This window comes from Gossypium hirsutum, chromosome A09, assembly GCF_007990345.1.
Source record: "Gossypium hirsutum isolate 1008001.06 chromosome A09, Gossypium_hirsutum_v2.1, whole genome shotgun sequence".
Lineage (NCBI taxonomy): Eukaryota > Viridiplantae > Streptophyta > Magnoliopsida > Malvales > Malvaceae > Gossypium > Gossypium hirsutum.
Window position 1 is genome coordinate 45,795,782 of NC_053432.1, and position 18,247 is coordinate 45,814,028.

At 31.6% G+C, this 18,247-nt stretch overlaps 1 protein-coding gene across 1 annotated transcript; it reads left to right on the forward strand.

Moving 5' to 3' along the window:
• The first annotated feature begins 314 nt into the window (after positions 1-314).
• LOC107888771 (protein SAR DEFICIENT 1) lies at positions 315-3,961 on the forward strand. Its single transcript, XM_016812973.2, has 7 exons — positions 315-631; positions 773-839; positions 955-1,507; positions 2,536-2,696; positions 2,803-2,997; positions 3,087-3,183; positions 3,266-3,961. The coding sequence occupies exons 1-7, from the start codon at positions 543-545 to the stop codon at positions 3,514-3,516; spliced, it is 1,413 nt and encodes a 470-aa protein (XP_016668462.1). The 5' UTR covers positions 315-542; the 3' UTR covers positions 3,517-3,961.
• Positions 3,962-18,247: the final 14,286 nt, after the last annotated feature.

Below are 18,247 nucleotides of genomic sequence, written 5' to 3' on the forward strand. Positions count from 1 at the left end.
AAAAAAGAGAAAAGAAAAGATTTGATGACTAAGGCAAGGGCCTACACAAAAGCAGACACTTCTAAGAAATGAGGCATTTGTGGACTTGGTGATCTTTTCCCAAACTATTTTCCCTCTTAAAAGTAGTCTAAACAAAATAATATTATTTTATATATCTCTATTCATTTGTCACAAACCTTTGTTTTTTTTCTTTTTATCAACATAATCCAAGTTCTACTTGTATTAACCGTTGGATCAACATCTAAGGGCATAGATATGATTGGAGATGTCGTTTTAACTCATTTTTATATATCAATGTAATAATAAATAGAAATAGTTGACTTAAAAGCAGAGTTAGATGTCCAAAAGTCATAACATGAGACAAATACCTTGGTTGCTCCGGGGCTGTTACTCAGTTGTTTCCACCAACATTCCAAGAACCTTCTTTTTATTATTATTGACATGTATTTATATTCTCAAAATCCCTATCTTTTTCTTTAGTTATGATCTGTTAGGTTTTTTTTTGTGTGTGTGTGTGTGTTTTGGTCCTTGAATCTTTGAAAATGGCGGGCAAACGGCTTCTTAATGAATCTTGTTCCGACACAGATGAGCCAAAGGAGAAACGGATGAGACCTAAACCTTCTTTTGCTTCGTAATGTTTTCAAACCTTCAATAAATGCTCTATTTGTTTTTATTACTACTTTTTGTTGTTTATTTTCTATGCTCAAGCTTTTGCCATTAATGCAAGCACCTCTTGTTTCATCAAAGCTAATTTCCTTTTGCTTTTTAACAGAGTGATTGGGCAAGCGGTTATGGTGAATTACTTGTATACTGCCTTGGAACCTGTCCTTAGAAGAGTGGTATGGTTTCTTTTAATAACCATATCTCCATCCATTTTACTCTCTAAATTTTCACATTCATGCATAAACATTTCCTCATAAAACTAAACTACCCTTACCGGTACGGATTTTTCAGGTGAATGAGGAAGTGGAGCGCAGTATTGGTGACCGGCTCCGATCCTTCACCCGATCTCCGTCGCTACGAATCCAAGCGGCGGAACCCGAACCATCAACCCTTAAACTGATTTTCCCCAAAGCCCTTACCTTGCCCATCTTTACCGGAAGCAAGATCATTGATGAAGAAAGCAACCAACTTCAAGTCGCTTTGGTGGATACAAGGGGTGACCAAAGGGCGCCGGTGCTTCTCCCGAACCCAATTAAGGTTGATATCGTGGTTCTGGACGGCGACTTTCCGTCGGGGGACCGTGACAACTTTACTAGTGAAGAATTTGACAGAAACATCGTGCGGGAGAGGACTGGGAAACGACCCTTGCTCACCGGAGAGTTATCTGTCACAGTGAGAGACGGGGTAGCTTCGATCGGGGATATCGAATTTACCGACAACTCGAGCTGGATTCGGAGTCGGAAATTCCGAATCGGGGCAAAAGTTGCACAAGGGAGTTTCCAAGGTGGTCGCATTCGTGAAGCCATGACTGAAGCTTTTGTTGTTAAAGACCATCGTGGCGAATGTAAGTATCCATTCTTAATGATGCTAATTTTTAAAAGTCAAGTAGCTTAATATCTTGATTAATTTTTATTTATCAACAAGCCAATCCATATAAATGTTTCGTTTTATATTTCCCTCCTTGTGTTACTAGCTCTTGTACTTTGCATCTGACCAACATAAACTATAATATATTATCAATTTGTTGATTTAAAATCTTTTTATTCTCTTTCTTTAATAGATTTGGTTATATAATATAGCTTTAAAATATTGAACTAGCCCATCCTTGCCTTAACCAAACTACACTGCTAGACCAACCCTTTTTTTAATCATTGAATAAAAAAGAAAATTAATTATAAATATTATTTCATATTTCCCATGTTTAAAAAATCTATTTAGGATTTGGGATCTTATGCCTTTATCTGGCCGGCTTTGTCAATTTAATAGAATAAAATAATAATAATAAAGCTATTTATTATTGCAAAATATTTCACTTTTTTTTCTTTTTTGGTATTAATCCATTTGGATAAGGGTATTTCCTTTTCGTGATTTAGAGCCATACAAATCATTTTCAGTCAAAAAGGGCTGCACTACTTTTGCTTTTTTAAGTTTGGTAAAAGGAATAACGTCCTACAAATTAAATTATATATATATTTAATTTAAAAAAGAGATAATTAATTTTGTAAATTGGATTAAAGATTAAAAATTTTCTTTCTATTTTTATTGTTTAAAACTAGCATGATCGACAGAATAACTAAATAATTATATGTGATATGTCATGTACACTTTCATGTTAATATGTATGGATCGGTTTTTAACAATAAAAATAGACATAAATTATTAATAAAAGAATCAATTTACTCTTTGATTTAATATATAAAAACTAGTTTACTCTTTTTTTTTAGCAAATGAGACAAAAATGCTATCTGACTATAGTACAAGAATCTCATTATACTTTTACTTCATATATAAAATATTTTGTTTTTATTATTTTACCTTTAATCAATTTGATTTACTTGTAATAATCTAACACAAATTCTATGTTAATTGAAGTGTACAAGAAACATCACCCACCAATGTTGGGAGATGAAGTTTGGCGGCTAGAAAAGATTGGTAAGGATGGAGCATTCCACAAAAAGCTAGCATATGAGGGGGTTAACACTGTCCAAGATTTCTTGAAAATGTCGGTAGTTGATCCACCCAAGCTTAGAAAGGTAACAATTTACATTTGATATGATGAATCTTGTTTAAATTGGATGGATCCATCTGACGATAAAAATCATTAAATGTTAATTGGTTTTTTTCAATGATGTTGAACAGATTTTAGGGCCTGGAATGTCTGAGAAAATGTGGGAGGTCACAATCAAGCATGCCAAAACTTGTGTTATGGGCAATAAATACTATGTTTTTCAAGGCACTAATTACAGAATCTTCTTAAACCCCATTTGTCAACTTGTGAAAGCAGAGATTAATGGGACTACATATCCTATACAAACCCTAAGTAGTATCAACAGAGTAAGTTTAATTCTAAGTTCAAATATATATATATTGTTGCAAGTGTCTAATAATGATTTTTTTTTTGTGCATGGCAATTGCAATTTCAGTCATATGTTGAAGATTTGGTCAGACAAGCTTATGTAAATTGGTCTTCCTTGAAAGAAATAGAAGGAATTTCTAATGAGATTGGCTTGCTCACACAAGGTAATTCCTTTTCAAACAACTAACGTAAAAGAGACCCATTTTTTGGCATAGTAGTAATATTTTACATGAAAATTTTGTACAGGTGATGACATGTTGGATCAATATCGTAATCAACAAAATGCCACGATGAGATCATTTCAAGAAAATGCGTATTTGACTCATGGTTCGTTTGAGGGATATGTCCCAAATGAAATGCAAGCCGATTGTAGTAATTGGCAAATAAGCCAAAATTATTTCAATACCCCAAATGAAAATGGGATTCGGTTAAACCTGTGGGAGTCGAATTCGGATGATGATTTGACGTCTCCAAAATCCTTTATCTCGGGAGGTTAATGGTGAAGAAGTCCATCAATGAGATGATCATCTTCAAGGGGCGACTATTTAAGGATTTACCCCAGCTCTAATTTGCCTTCCCCTGCTTGTATTTGCAAGTTTTATGTTTCTAAGCGACTTGTTGTAAATAAATAATCACAAGGGGGTGTTTAGAGCCGAATAGGCATACTGAAAATGTGCTTTGAAGCTTTTCCAAGTTTCTCAATTTCTTTTTCTTTTTTGCTGGGCCTTTGTTTGAATACAGAACGTACTGGTCCAAGTTTATATTTCCTTATTTTCAAGGCTCTTAGGCTGCTTGCCAATCAGGATCAACAAGCCCATTTTGTGTCTCTATATATATTTTTGTAGACCTGAATGTGTCTATGTTTTAAATCCAATTTCAGCCTTTTGAAGACTTGGTTAAATGTTTTAAATCCAATAAAGATGATTTTTAAATTGGGTTGGATGAATTTGAGTTTTGTTGATTAAAATAAAGGTTTGTAGAGCTTTGCCTATTTAGTTGATTGAATTCACTAGATTCTGATTTTAATTACGATTCAATATGAATACCAAGTACTAAAAGGTCTCATAATCTAAGATAAACTACAAGCAGTCACCCAATTATGCATAGGTTTTTTGCTTTACTTATTCAACTTCAAAGTTTTAAATTTGGTCATTATGTATTTGAGATTGTTTTTTTATCACTCAACCATTAAGAGGTAAGAAAAACAACAATATAACACACTTTTAATTGATATAATAATAAATTTAGTCTTTAAATTTTATAATTTCTATTAATTTCACTTTATTTCTATATGAAAATTAAAAAAACTAAAATTATTTTTAAAAAAATTAAAAATATAGATTTAAAAATATATAAATACATAAAATAAATAGATATAAGTTTAAAAATATATAAATACATAAGAATTTAATATAATATGTAATAGCCTAGTTTTAACTAAATCAAAACAGTGGTTTCGAAACCACAAATCTGAGGTTGGAAAATTATTTTTGGTGTTTATAGCATGTGAATATATATGTGTGAAAATTTTGTGATCTAACTTTATCGTTTAATAGCTCAATTTGAGAAAAATGACTTAATCGCGTAAAATGTAAAAGTTGCATGCTATAAGTTAAAATGCCTATTTGCTATGGTTTATTAAACCAAGGGGCCTTATGATGTTATTATGCCATTGATAAGGTTAATGGACATATACGGACTTATAATAAGGCATTAAAATGGTTTATGAATAAGGATAATTTTGTAATTTAGTTAATAATACATAATTAAATGATAAAAATTTTATATCATCTTTTTATGTTCTTCATCATCAACCGAACACTCAAAAGGAAGAAGCCACTATTTTGCATCTAGGGTTTGGTCACTTTGGGATCAAATTGGTAAGTGATTTTAGTTCCATTTTTGATGATTTTTACGTTTTTTTGATCGTTGCTTCGTGTTCTAGCTAGCCCATTCTTTAATTTTTGAAAGTGTTGATAAATTTGTGAAATTTCATTGATGAATGCTTGAGCTTTTGAATGTTTGGTAATGAAAAATGATTATTTTTTGATAGATTTAATAGTTTTATAAAGTGATTTTTGACAAAAATGTCAAATAGGGATTAAATTGTGAAATGTGAAAATTGAGGAATTTAAATGTGAAATCAATGAAAGTTTAGGGCTGCTAGGGCTCCCTATGAAATTCGCCAAGCATGTTTTTAAATTGAATTGTGTGAAGTTTGCATATTTGTGAAATAAGGACTAAATTGATTAAATGTGGAACTTTAGGGGCTAAAGTATAAAAATGTCCAAATATGAGTTTGTGGACTAAATTGAATGATTTGATGAATAATGAGTTAATTTTGAATACATTTAGACCAAGAAAAGTGAAATACGGACTTAGATCGGGGAAAGGATAAAGTTATCGACTAATCGACTCGATTCGCTGTTTTGACATCCGAGGTAAGTTCGTATGTAATTTAGCATTGTTATACTTATATTTTTAATGCTTTGATATCATATAAATTATATATATGTGATCATCGTTATGTTTAACGACATATCAACTAAATTTGGCACTTAGTGTGCGGTTCAATATAGCTTCAGCTAAATTTGGCACTTAGTGTGCGAGACATTGATTATGGCACTTAGTGTGCGAGACATCAAGTACGCGATGGTATTTCGTGAATGTATGAACTTGTTATGGATTGGTACAGGTATGTACATGAATGTCATGAGCTTAAAAATCGAAGAAGTTTCAAAGTTTGTATATAAGCTTATGAATAAGCATGTGAAAGGTCTGTTAGAAATCTTAAATTTCATGTCATGTGTTTAATTTGATGAAATGGTAATTGTATTTAGTTAAGTTTATATCATACGGGCTTACTAAGCTTTTAAAGCCTACTTGGTGAATTCTTTCTTTGTTTTATAGATAATCGAAACTAGCTCGGACTCGGGAATCGTTGGGAATCGTCATCACACTATCAATCACTTAGTGGTACTTTTCAAGCTTTGTAAATATGGTATATGGCATGTATAGGCTAGTGTCATTATGGTATATTTCGAGTTGTGGATTTAGCCATGTGAGTTGGCTTGATCATAATGTTGATGTTGGTAATCTTGGTATGGATTTTGATATGCACAAATGACTAGTTGTTGATGATGTATAATGGCATGATTGGAAATGATATTTTTGGTTGGCTAAGTGTTTAATGTTTGGATGCCATATTGTTTGGAAAATATTGATGAATTGGTATATGACTTAGTGTAACAACCCTTACCCGTACCCGAGACCAGGACAAGGTACGAGGCATTACTGTACAAAAGCATGAACATTCCAAGAAAAACGGGTTATAAAATTTCATTCCAAATTAAAACAAATCAAACAAAATCATATTGTCCCTAATATGGACCTACGAGGTCCAAAACATGCGTTAAAAGTGGTCCGATACTAAACTGAGAACTTAAGAAAATTTCAGAAAAAGTTTCATGTTTAAGCCTTACACGCCCATGTGGAGGCAATGCACATGCCCGTGTGCTTAGGACACGCCCGTGTCCTTTACCCGTGTGAAATTATTTAAATTTATTTTTCATTTCGAACCTACAGGGGTTTTCACACGGATGAGCACACGCCCGTGTTCCTGGCCTGTGTCCCTCACACGGCTTAGACACACTCGTGTCGTAGCCCGTGTCCAAAAACTTGGACATTCTGTTTATAACGTCATCATTCATTTAGGGGCACACAGCCAAGACACATGCTCGTGTGTTAGGCCGTGTCCTCCACGCGGTTGAGATACACGGCCATGTCTCTGCCCGTGTGTTTACTACCATGCATAATGACCTAAAAATTTTAGGTGCAGGGGTACAACACGCCCACGGGGCTGACTGTGTGTCACACACGGCCTAGACACATGCCCGTGTGTCTACTCATGTAGACCCTTTTTGGAGGCTATTTTCCAAGCCTTTGGTCACCTCAATCATCCATACACACCTATAAACTCCTTGGACATCTATCATGGTATAATTGCACCCTTAAAACCTCAATAGCCAAGGTCATGCATGTTGCTTCATGTCCCTTCTAATCCTATATTGATATTACCCTTTTGTGTTAGGGTTATCATTCAACAATCACATTTTATCATTTGGCTCATTTTATAATTTATGCCAATTATGATCTAAATCATTCCCAAGTGATTTGGCCACATTTGACATGTCCATTCATGATATATCACATTTAATCATCACATGAAACATTCGAGCATAAACATACACAATTAGTAGGTTTACAACCTACATCAAAATGAGCCATATCTCATGGCCAAATACAAAATGATTAAGTATATCAGTCAAGCCATTACATTGGCTAGCCAAATGACACATATAACAAAATGACCAAAAACCCTATACATGCCATTATAACAAAATAAAAGTTTCTATATACCAAGGCAAGACAAGTTGATAATGTGATCGATGCTCCAACCATCTTCTAATCTTTACGAGTCCGTGAGCCCTATAAGATAAGGGAAATGAAATGGGGTAAGCATTAACATGCTTAGTAATTCCAGATAACAGGAAGGTAAACTTACCGGTTATTTATCATACAACCATAAAAGATATTCATGCCAAACATGCATAGTATAATTTCCCTATCACATACACTCAACCATCAAGTTAGTCTCATGCCAACGCATTATAACATTAGTCTTAGATGAGCTTATCAATTCAAACATTTCTATTTCCATTTCTTATTTTAATCCCGTTGAATTTTCTCAGAATCTCGATGGATATCCCATTTACCGTTAAATCATGCAAGTGATCATTTTAAGTACGCACTCCTACGAACCTCGCTCTTACAGTGGGATTACCAGTCCAGGCTAAATCCCCCGTAGTATAAACTCATAGACTAAATGTCGGGATTACAAGTCCAAGCTAAATCCCTTACAAAGACATGTACTCTAATGAGCTCGGATCTGAATTACCAGTCCAGGCTAAATTCAAACCCTAACTGGATTACCCGTCTAGGCTAAATCCATAATGCACACATATTCTTCAGGAAGCTAGATCACTTTAGGAACACTAGTCCGGGATAGATCCTTTTACCGTCAATTCTTTTTCAAAAAATTTATCAGATATCCTTTTCATTCAACCGGGACATTTTCTCATAACATCAATTTTTCATGAATTACCATACATTGAATATCACTATTATAATTCATACATGAACATACATTTTTAATGTATTTAATATAGTTTACTTTCGAGTTACGCGAACTTACCTGGAAGATGTTTCGGGTTCGAATTTTGGTTACTCCGAAACCTTTTGCTTTCCTCGATCGACCTCCGGAATTGGTCTCTCGGGGTCTAATAAGCAACAATGAATTATTAATACACCACACTATTCATTTCAGGCCTAAATTTTATTCTAGGGTAAAATGACCATTTTGCCCCTAACCTTTCACACTTTTACAAATTAGTCCCTAGGCTCGTATAATGAAATGCATGAAACTTCTAAGTTACCCAAGCCTAGCTGAATGTATACTAAGCTCATGCCAGCCCACAGTTTCCTCTATTTCACATTTTTACCACACATTTTATACCTTTTTCAAATAGGTTCCCTTTTTAGGTGTTTTCATGAAAAATCACTTAGTAAAATATGTTTATCTAACATCTAACTTTCATAATCCTCCATAAATCATCAAAGAATAATCATCTCATGCATGGGTCAAATTTCTAACATGAACCCTAACTTGAAATATGGGTAGAAATAGAGAGAGCATGTTACGAGGATCTAAAAAATACAAAAAAACATTAAAAAAGGGGTTAGGGAGTACTTACTATTGAGCTTGAAAATGTTAAAAACCCTAGCTTATGAGACCCTTGAAATTTCAGCAACTATGGGGAAGAAGATGGTTGATTTTAGCTTTCTTTTTCCCTTTTTATGTCATTTATTACCAAATGACCAAAATGCCCTTCCTTACCAAACTTTCAAAGTTTTCCATGCATGCCCATTTTTGTCCAAAAACTTAAAAATTGGGAAAATTACTCTTTAAGACCTTATAATTTATAATTCAAAGCAATTTCATACAAACTGCTTCTAGAACCCAAGTTTTGCAATTTATTCAATTTGGTCCCTAATTTCCAATTAGACACCTTATACTTAGAATTTCTTCATGAAATTTTGACACATGCTCATTTTCATATCCTAGACCTTATAATAACCATAAGACAAATATTTTAACTTCAGATTTGTGGTCCCGAAACCACTATTCCGACTAAGCCCAATTTTGGGATGTTACATTTCTCCCCCCTTAGGGACTTTCGTCCTTGAAAGTCTTACCAATAAATAGGTTCGGATATTGACTTCTCATGGCTTCTTCAGGTTCCCACATGGCCTCTTCCACTCCGTGTCTATGCCATAAAACTTTCACCAAGGCTATATTCTTGTTCCTTAACTGTTTGACTTCTCGAGCCAAAATCTTAACCGATTATTCTGTAACGCCCCAAATTTCTATAATTTCGGCTTTTGTGTTTGTTGGTCATGAAAATATTGGAACTTTTGCTTTGGGTTATTTTTGGCTTTAAAAGTATTGGTTGAAGTGATTAAGTGCTCTAGGGTGTGTTTGGGAGGTCTCAAGTTCAAGTTTTAACTTGGGCTAAATTTTGGTTTTTATTTGAATAAAGCCCGACTTTAGGTCAGTGGGATTTTAAGGAATTGTTGGCAAAAACTTAACAGAATGGGTCTGCTGGTCTAATAGCTAAGAGGAGTGTCAGTCTGCTAAAGGTCCTGAGTTCGAATCCTTGCAGTGGCTTTGGAATTATTTTGCTGCAAGTATTGGTTAAGTGTTGGGTTTTATTAAAATTCTGAGTTGAGGGTTTTAGGGAAAATTAGGGATTATTTCCTTATTTTAACAAAACTTTTCTTATCCTTCTTCTCTTTTTCCCTAATTTCTCTTACTACAAAAATTCACTTTTCTTTTTCCCTCTCTCCTTCGTTTTTCTTTTTTTTCGATAAGCTTGGGAGTATTGCTAGCGGTTCTATCGATTCGAGGATATTTAAGGTTCTATGGGTCATTAATCGGGGTTCTAAACAGCGAGGAATCACCTTTATTTGTTGAAGGCTTTGGAGTGCTCGTGGTTGGATTAGCAGCGAAAACGAACCAGGTGTGTAATTCGATTACGCAGAAAACGAGTTTTAATGAAAGCCGAAAAGTGGCCTGTTGACGCCACACGTGTATGTGGACTGCCTGTGTGGTAGCCTGCATCGCGAGACACGGGCATGTGATTGACGAGCCAGGTCGTGCGCCCACCACACGAGCGTGACGGACACGTGTGTGTGAGCTGGCGAGGCCGTGTGCGAGGCACGGGCTCGACCATTAGGGCCGTGTAGACCACACAGGTGTGTGGGTCACACGGGTGAACCACACAGGCATGTGATATTCTGGGCCAGGCCGTGTGATCCACACGGACAAAGCCAATTTGGGCTGTATGGGCCACACGAGCGTGTAGGTCCACACGGGTAGGGCACACAGGCGTGTGAGCCCTATTTTGTTGAAATGTTCTGTAAGGTTGCATGGGTCGCCTAAGTCGACTGTGACCTAACTGTAGGGGCGGTAAGTGTTACTTAGTCTCCACACTCTGATTGATTACTGAAAAGTATGTTAATATAAGCATGTGTATCTGTCTGATTCTGTATATCTGCTCTGACATGATGTTGATATGATCTACTATCTTCATAATAGCATGCCATGATATTTATGATGCATTGCATTGGGTTGGGATTGTTGTGAAGAGAAGGAAGTCTGAGAGGCGATTAGCCTGTTATCTGGCAGTGATGCTGTATATATATATACACCTGCTATGGACTGTTTTACGGTACCAGTTGGTGTGTAGGGTTGGATGGGTTGATTAAATTCCCATACTTGGTGTGTAGGGTTGGGTGAGTCAATTCTATCCCCACATGGTGTGTTGGGTTGGACGGAGATGGTGTGCAGGGTTGGTGGGCATGTTTTCTGATGTCTGATCTGTTATGCATGTGATATTTGTATGGCTAAGGCCGAAATATTTGTATTCTGTTACCTTTTTGTATGTATGCTATGTGGGGATGTACACACTGAGTTTCTGAAAACTCACCCCCTTTTTTGATTTTATCTGTCAGGTAATCCTCAACAGTAGATGGATCAGTGCGACGGAGGGCTCGATGGTGACCACTGGTAGACCATTAATGTTTTATGAGTAGCATTTATTTTTCCCTATTTTACTTTAAAAGTTGTTTTTGGGATTGATTATGTAATCGGACTCGAGTTGTTTTTGGGTTTATTACGGGGTTTTAAATTGTTAAGTTTATTGATTTACAAACGGCGACACAATAAATACGTTTTGAAAACTTAACTTATGAGTTCGTATAATTGCTTTCCAAATAATGTTTTAGCTTCCGCATTAATGAAATGTTTTCACTTAATATTTGGAATAGGGATTTCACGACTTAAGTAAAGATAACAAATTGGACAATTTTTAACTTGCTAAGGTTTCTCTAAAAAGCACTCACATGTGACGCCACCAGATTCGGCCATAACGTCTAGGCCGAGTTTGGGGGTGTTACATATTCACCATAAGTCATATCTTGTCTAATCTCAACTTCCATTGGTGAAATCACATGAGAGGGGTTTGATCTATATCTACGCAGCATGGACACATGGAATACATCATGAATCTTTTCCAATTCAGATGGCAACTCTAACCAGTAGGCTAATAGTCTAACTCTTTCGGTAATCTCATATGGTCCAATAAACCGCAGGCTCAATTTGCCTTTCCGGCCAAATCTCAAAACTTTTTTCCATGGAAACACTTTCAAGAATACCTTATCTCCGACTTGAAACTCAATCTCTTTTCTTTTCAAATCAGCATATGACTTTTTCCTATTCGATGCTGCTTTCAAGTCAGTATACCCTCCAGATTTTACATAGTCATGGCACACAGATGTGTCTCCGGCCATATGATGCAAGTCAGTATGTATGCCTTGTTTCCACATGGCCTGTGACACGAGCGTGTTTGGTGGCTGTGTGAGGCATACGGCCTGTTCACACAGGCGTATGAACCATGTATGCATGAAAATTTTCTAAGTTTCCCAAAGTTTTCAGATGTTATCAGTTTAGTCCGGAACCTCTTCCAAGTATGTTTTAAGGTCTCGTAGAGCCTTATAAGGGATATTGTAATTATATTTGATTGATGTTTATGTGAAAATAGATTTATGTGTGAGAAATATATGATTTATATTGTGATTTATTGGTAATGCCTCGTAACCCTATTCCGGCGACGGATACGGGTTAGGGGTATTACATAATATATATAAAATCATGGGTTTAAAATTTTTTTTGAATTGACTAGAATATTATTTACTTTCCTTCATATTGCTAAAATCATGTTTAAAAGTAGGGGTGAGTAAAACTCGATTTGACTCGAAAAAATAAAAATAGAAATCAAATTTCGAGTTAAACGAATCAAGTTATTTGAATTAATCAAATTATTCGAGTCAACTCAATTTTTTTTGAATTTCAAATTCGAATCGAGTTTAATTTTCGAATTCGAATAAATCAAATACCAAACTATAATATTTTGCATTTTTTACCCCAAATTCCCAAATCTATTTACTTTCCTCCAAAATTTTTACTCCCTCCCACTTTTCCACCAAAACTTTTATTCCTCTCCCATCCCACCCCCTTCTACCCAAACTCATCCCCTCCCCCCCCTTTTTTTTAATATTTCCCCCCAAAATTTTACTCCTTCAACCCCCAAAACTTTTTATTTTCTCCCAAAACGTTTACTCCCCTCCCATTCCACCCCCCTTCTACCCCAAACCCACCCCCCACCCCAAATTTTTTTAATATTCTCCTCCCCAAAATTTTACTCCCTCAACCCCCAATTTTTTTTTATTTTCCTCCTAAACTTTTACTTCTCACCTTTTACCCTCAAATCAAAAATTAAAATCATCCAAACAAAAATCCCTAAACCTAAATAGTAATAATTTTATTTATATCTACTAATTATATTAGTAAATTAAATTTTACATTTTGTACTATTTATATTATTGAATCTTTATAAATTTTTGTTAAAATTGAATTAGTAATTATGCTATAAAATATTAGTGTTAAAATTTTACATTAGTATCAATTTCACATTTTATCTTTAAGATAAATTTTATTTAAAAAATCACATTTTTTACATTTAATATATTTTTTAATTTCAAAATACATAGTGACAAGAATCAAAAGATAATTGAAATAGCTAAGCAAGCAAAGAAGCTAACCCGTATATAAAAGATTAATAAATAAATTATGAGGGGATGAAAGTTAATAACAAATTTGATTACAGTGGGCAAATTTGATTACGCTGGGTGACTATGATTACAAGGACTCAAAATCATTTTTTTTAAATTTAACTCGAACAAATATATTTGATTCGATTCGATTGAATTACATCTCATTCGACTCGATTCGATTGAATTCCATCTCACTCGGCTCGATTCGAGAAAATTTCAAATCGAGTTAGGGTGATAACTAGAATTCGTTAACTCGATTAACTCAAAATTTTTTCATTTGATTTGATCGAACGCTCACCCCTATTTAAAAGAATAAAAGTTGAAGTAAATTAGAAGTATTAATAATTATACATTTAAAAATATTTATAATTTAATATAAGTTGTGATAATTACATATTTAAAAATAATTATAATTTAATTTGAAATTATTAGTTAAAAAAGTTATGCTAATTTTGAAATAGTGATATAATTTAAATTACAATTATCAATTAAATTTTTTATGAGAAAAAGAAGTTGTGCTAATTTTATTTATGTAAAATAGAGTTATTACTTGCATAGTATTCTAAGCATCTTAATTATCACTTAATTAATATTAGAGCTAATTATGTTAATTAGTTATAATTTTGAATAATGTTACTTTACATTAATTACATTAAGTAAAATTATATTGTACGTTGAATATGTTAAACATATTTTAATTATAATTTGCAAATTTTCTATTATAATATTTGAATTGATAAGTTAATATATTTTAACTATATTTAATAATTCAAATAAGAATTATTATTTTATGTTAATTATTGCAACTAAAAATACAATATTTTAAAATTTTAGTTAAATAATAAACATGTAAAATCATATGCAAGCCTTAACTTGTGAAACCAACTCAATCAACAGTATTATCAATCTATATAAATAATGTGGGTGAAACAATTTGTGTAATAACATTGAAATGTATAACAATATTAAAATAAAGCTTTAGTTGATATGGTAAAGAAAAGATTTTATAAATGTCGATGGCATTGGTTCAAATATCATAATATGTAATTTTTTAATGGTTTTATTAAAAGTATATATATAAACAATGTGGGTGAAACAATTTATGTAATAAGGTTGAAATGTATTAAAAAAAATCAAAAGAAAGCTTCGGTTAATGTGGTAAAGAAAATTTTTTATAGATGCTTAATTTTTTTACTGGTTTTATTAAAAGTATAAAAAGACAAAAATACCATTGTAATGGTATGATTAATTTATACGTAAAAGTGTACTTTCATAATTTTCTTTATTGTATTGGTGACTGGTGATTGATTGATCCATGACACCAACTCAGTTAAGAGTTTAAATAATAATATAGATATTAAATATATGATTAATTTTTAATAATGTTCTATAACTTTTATTTTTGTAATTTTTAGTAATTATCTAAATTTAAATTTTTAATAATTTTAATAGTTCTTTAATATAAAATAAAAATATATTAAAATTCTAATAATTTTCCATAATTTTTAAATAATTCTTTTTTGTATTATTTAGTACTTATCTAAAGAAATAATTATCTCAAACATAAAAAAAAAGTATACAAATTATACCTCTTAACTAAGAGGGTTGAGTTGAGTCGGTTTAGATGAGTTAATTCATATTTTAAAATTTTTAAATCGTCTTAGTTCGAGTTAATTTTAGATTTATATCATTTCAAGTTTGAGTCAATTTCTAGTTTGTATTACTTCGATTTTAGGTCATTTAGGTTTGAGGTTAGGATTTTTGGATCGAGTCATTATAAGGTCAAATAATTTTATATTATGGTCGCTTCAAGTTTAAGTCATTTAGGGTTACTTGTTTGAATCATTTCAGTTCAAGTTATTTCGAGTATTGGCCAGTTTTGATTTTAGGTTAGTTAGGTTTCAATTCAATTCAAGTTCGAGTTGGACATGTTTCAATTCATTTGATTTCAAGTATTGGCTAGTTATTTCGAGTTAGACATGTTTCAATATGCAAATATTAGCTCTAATTTAAGTATAAAAAATCTGAAAAATCAATTTTACCATTACAATTAAAACTTCAATAAAATATATTAAAAAAATAAAACATATATTATTTAAATTTGATGTAATTAACAAAGGCATAGTCAAAAGTCTTAATAATTTATGGTTTTCAAGTTAAAAAAAAAAAGTAGAATAATTATTATTTTGTTTCGAATAGCAATTATAGGTTGAGATCCACTTTGAGGATGGATAAGGCAAAAGTAAATATTTAAAATATGAACCATCAATAAATTGATGAAACCTATAAAAAATATAAGCCACTCAAAATTTTTAAAGAATAATACTCAATCCCAGCTTAGGAAAAAGTTTCAAAAAAATTTCTTAATGAATTCCCATAATTCCAAAAAGAAATCTTCTCTAATCCAAATCTATTGAGTAGCTAATATCTTTAATTGGCATAGAGGTTCATGGTATATAATCATCAAAATTATTTTTTTTAAAAGATAAATTTAATAATTATTAATTATAATGGGCAAAAATAAAAACTCACAAATAAGTTAAGTGGATATTTATATATATCAAAATAAAAACTACAATTCAGATTGAATATACAGTGTTAATTATTTAAATTATTGGAAGAATCTTCCAAAAATAACCTACTTGAAGGAAATAAAAGACTGCTTTCATATTTTAATAGGATTTATATTTAATTAATACACTTTTTGTGTATAAATTTATCTACCAATAGTTAATTAGTAATGCAATATGTTAAAAGTTTAGTTATTTATATTTTGAGTTAATTGCATCAAATATTTTCATTTTAAATTGTTTCTCAAATTTTAAAACATTTTGATTCTATCTTCAACCTATCAATGTTATATTGATAAGGTTTTTTCATTACTAAAATTATTAGTTTAACTATTAAATGAGACATCGGATCTTGTTTTTGAGGTTTTCGTACTTTTTACATAAACTACTCTCTTTTTCGGTTTTACTTTATTTTTACCTTTTAATTTTTAAAAGTCATGAGGCAACATTTTACTTTTTAAAAATTTTTATTTGAAATTATGTCACATAAGATTTTATATGTCATTTAATGGTAAAATTAATAGTTTCAATAAAACAAGAGGGTCTAGTTGATTTAACATTGATAGTTTAGAGAGGTAATTACAACGTTTTGAAGTTTGAAAATTCATTTAGAAAGATGGTCATTGTTTGAAGTGTTTAGTGCAATTACCTCTTTGTATTTATTTTAAAGATTTTTTTTAACATATGTTATTTTATAGTTAACTATCATTGTATAGATTTTAAAAAATTAATATCATATATTTCCTACACAATTCATTTGTATTTTATTACAACAATTTATATTAACTAGTCATAAACCAAGTCAATGCAGGTAAAATTATTTTGCAAATATATTTATTTAATTTTTTAATCCAATTTCTAAACATTGAAATTAGCATTTCGGAGAGATGAGAAAGAAAAAAAATTCATTTATAAAACAATAAAACTTATTTAAAATGAGGAGTTCTTTATAAAATAAAATTATTTAATGTGTATTATGAATTTCTTTATAAAAAAAATTGATTATTTAAAATAGGAGTGAGTAAAACTCGATTCGACTCAAAAAATTAAAAGAAAAATCGAATTTCGAGTTCAAATTGAGTTTGGTTTTCGAATTCGAATAACTTAAATAATTTGAATAAACCGAATACCAAACTATCATATTTTACATTTTTACCCCAAACTCTCAAACCTCTTTACCTTCCCCAAAACTTTTACTCTCTTCCCATCCCCTCCCCCCCCACCCCAAATTTCATGTTAAAATTTTATGTTAGTATCAATTTCACATTTTATCTTTAAGATAATTTTTATTTAAAAAATCACATTTTTTACATTTAATATATTTTTTAATTTCAAAATACATAGTGACAAGAATCAGAAGATAATTGAAGCAACTAAGCAAGCAAAGAAGCTAACACGTATATAAAAAATTAATAAATAAATTATGAGGGGATGAAAGTTAATAATAAATTTGATTACGGTGGGTGACAGTGATTACAAGGACCCAAATTTTTTTTTTAATTTAACTCGAATGAATATATTTGATTCGATTCGATTCGATTCGAATTTCATCTCACTCGACTCGATTCGAGAAAATTTTAAATCGAGGTAGAACGATAAAATAGGATTCATCAACTCAATTAAATCGAAATTTTTTCATTCGATTTAATTCGATTCAATCAAATGCTCACCCCTAATTTAAAATGTATTAAGAGCTCTTTATAAAAACTAATTTTATTTAAAATGTATCAAATTTTCTTGTAATTGCTTAATTACATGTGTTTCACTTCATAGAATATATTTTTTTTTAACTAGGAGAAAAAAAATGAAAGAGTTAATTGATTAAAGATGTGTGGAAAAATTACTATTTAACCGCAACTAAAATGACCATACTACCTTTATTAACTTTTAATGGCTATCAAAGCTACTAATTTTATATAATATATAGATTAATTAAGTAAAAATTTCATATTAAAAGGATATTTTTGTCAAATTAACTACCTATCATTGTCATAGCTTGGTCACTTGGCTCAAATGTATTTTTGTGCAAGTCATAGTCAATAGTCATCTATCAGTTTTTTTATCAGTTTTTTTATCTTTATTATGTCATGATTGTAAGTTAGAGTGAATGCTACGCTGCAAAGGTTCAATAGGGGATATCAAGAAGAATAGTCTTTGTTATCACGCGCTTAAGACTGGCAGGGTAACGTTGTAACTAAGGGTTGAATAACTAAGGGTTGAATACAAAATTAATCCCTATCCTAAATCACTTTTCTTTTAATTAGGTACTTTCATTATTTTGCCAAATAAGTGGGTATTTCTCTTAAATGGACTAAATTATAACGTGGGTGAACAAAATTTGTTATAAATATATTTGTAAAATTAA

Coding starts and splice junctions, on each gene's coding strand:
- LOC107888771 (XM_016812973.2), top strand. CDS start 543: ATGGCGGGCAAACGGCTTCTTAATGAATCTTGTTCCGACACAGATGAG. Junction 1,508..2,535: donor TAAAGACCATCGTGGCGAAT/GTAAGTATCCAT, acceptor TGTTAATTGAAG/TGTACAAGAAACATCACCCA. Junction 2,697..2,802: donor ATCCACCCAAGCTTAGAAAG/GTAACAATTTAC, acceptor GATGTTGAACAG/ATTTTAGGGCCTGGAATGTC.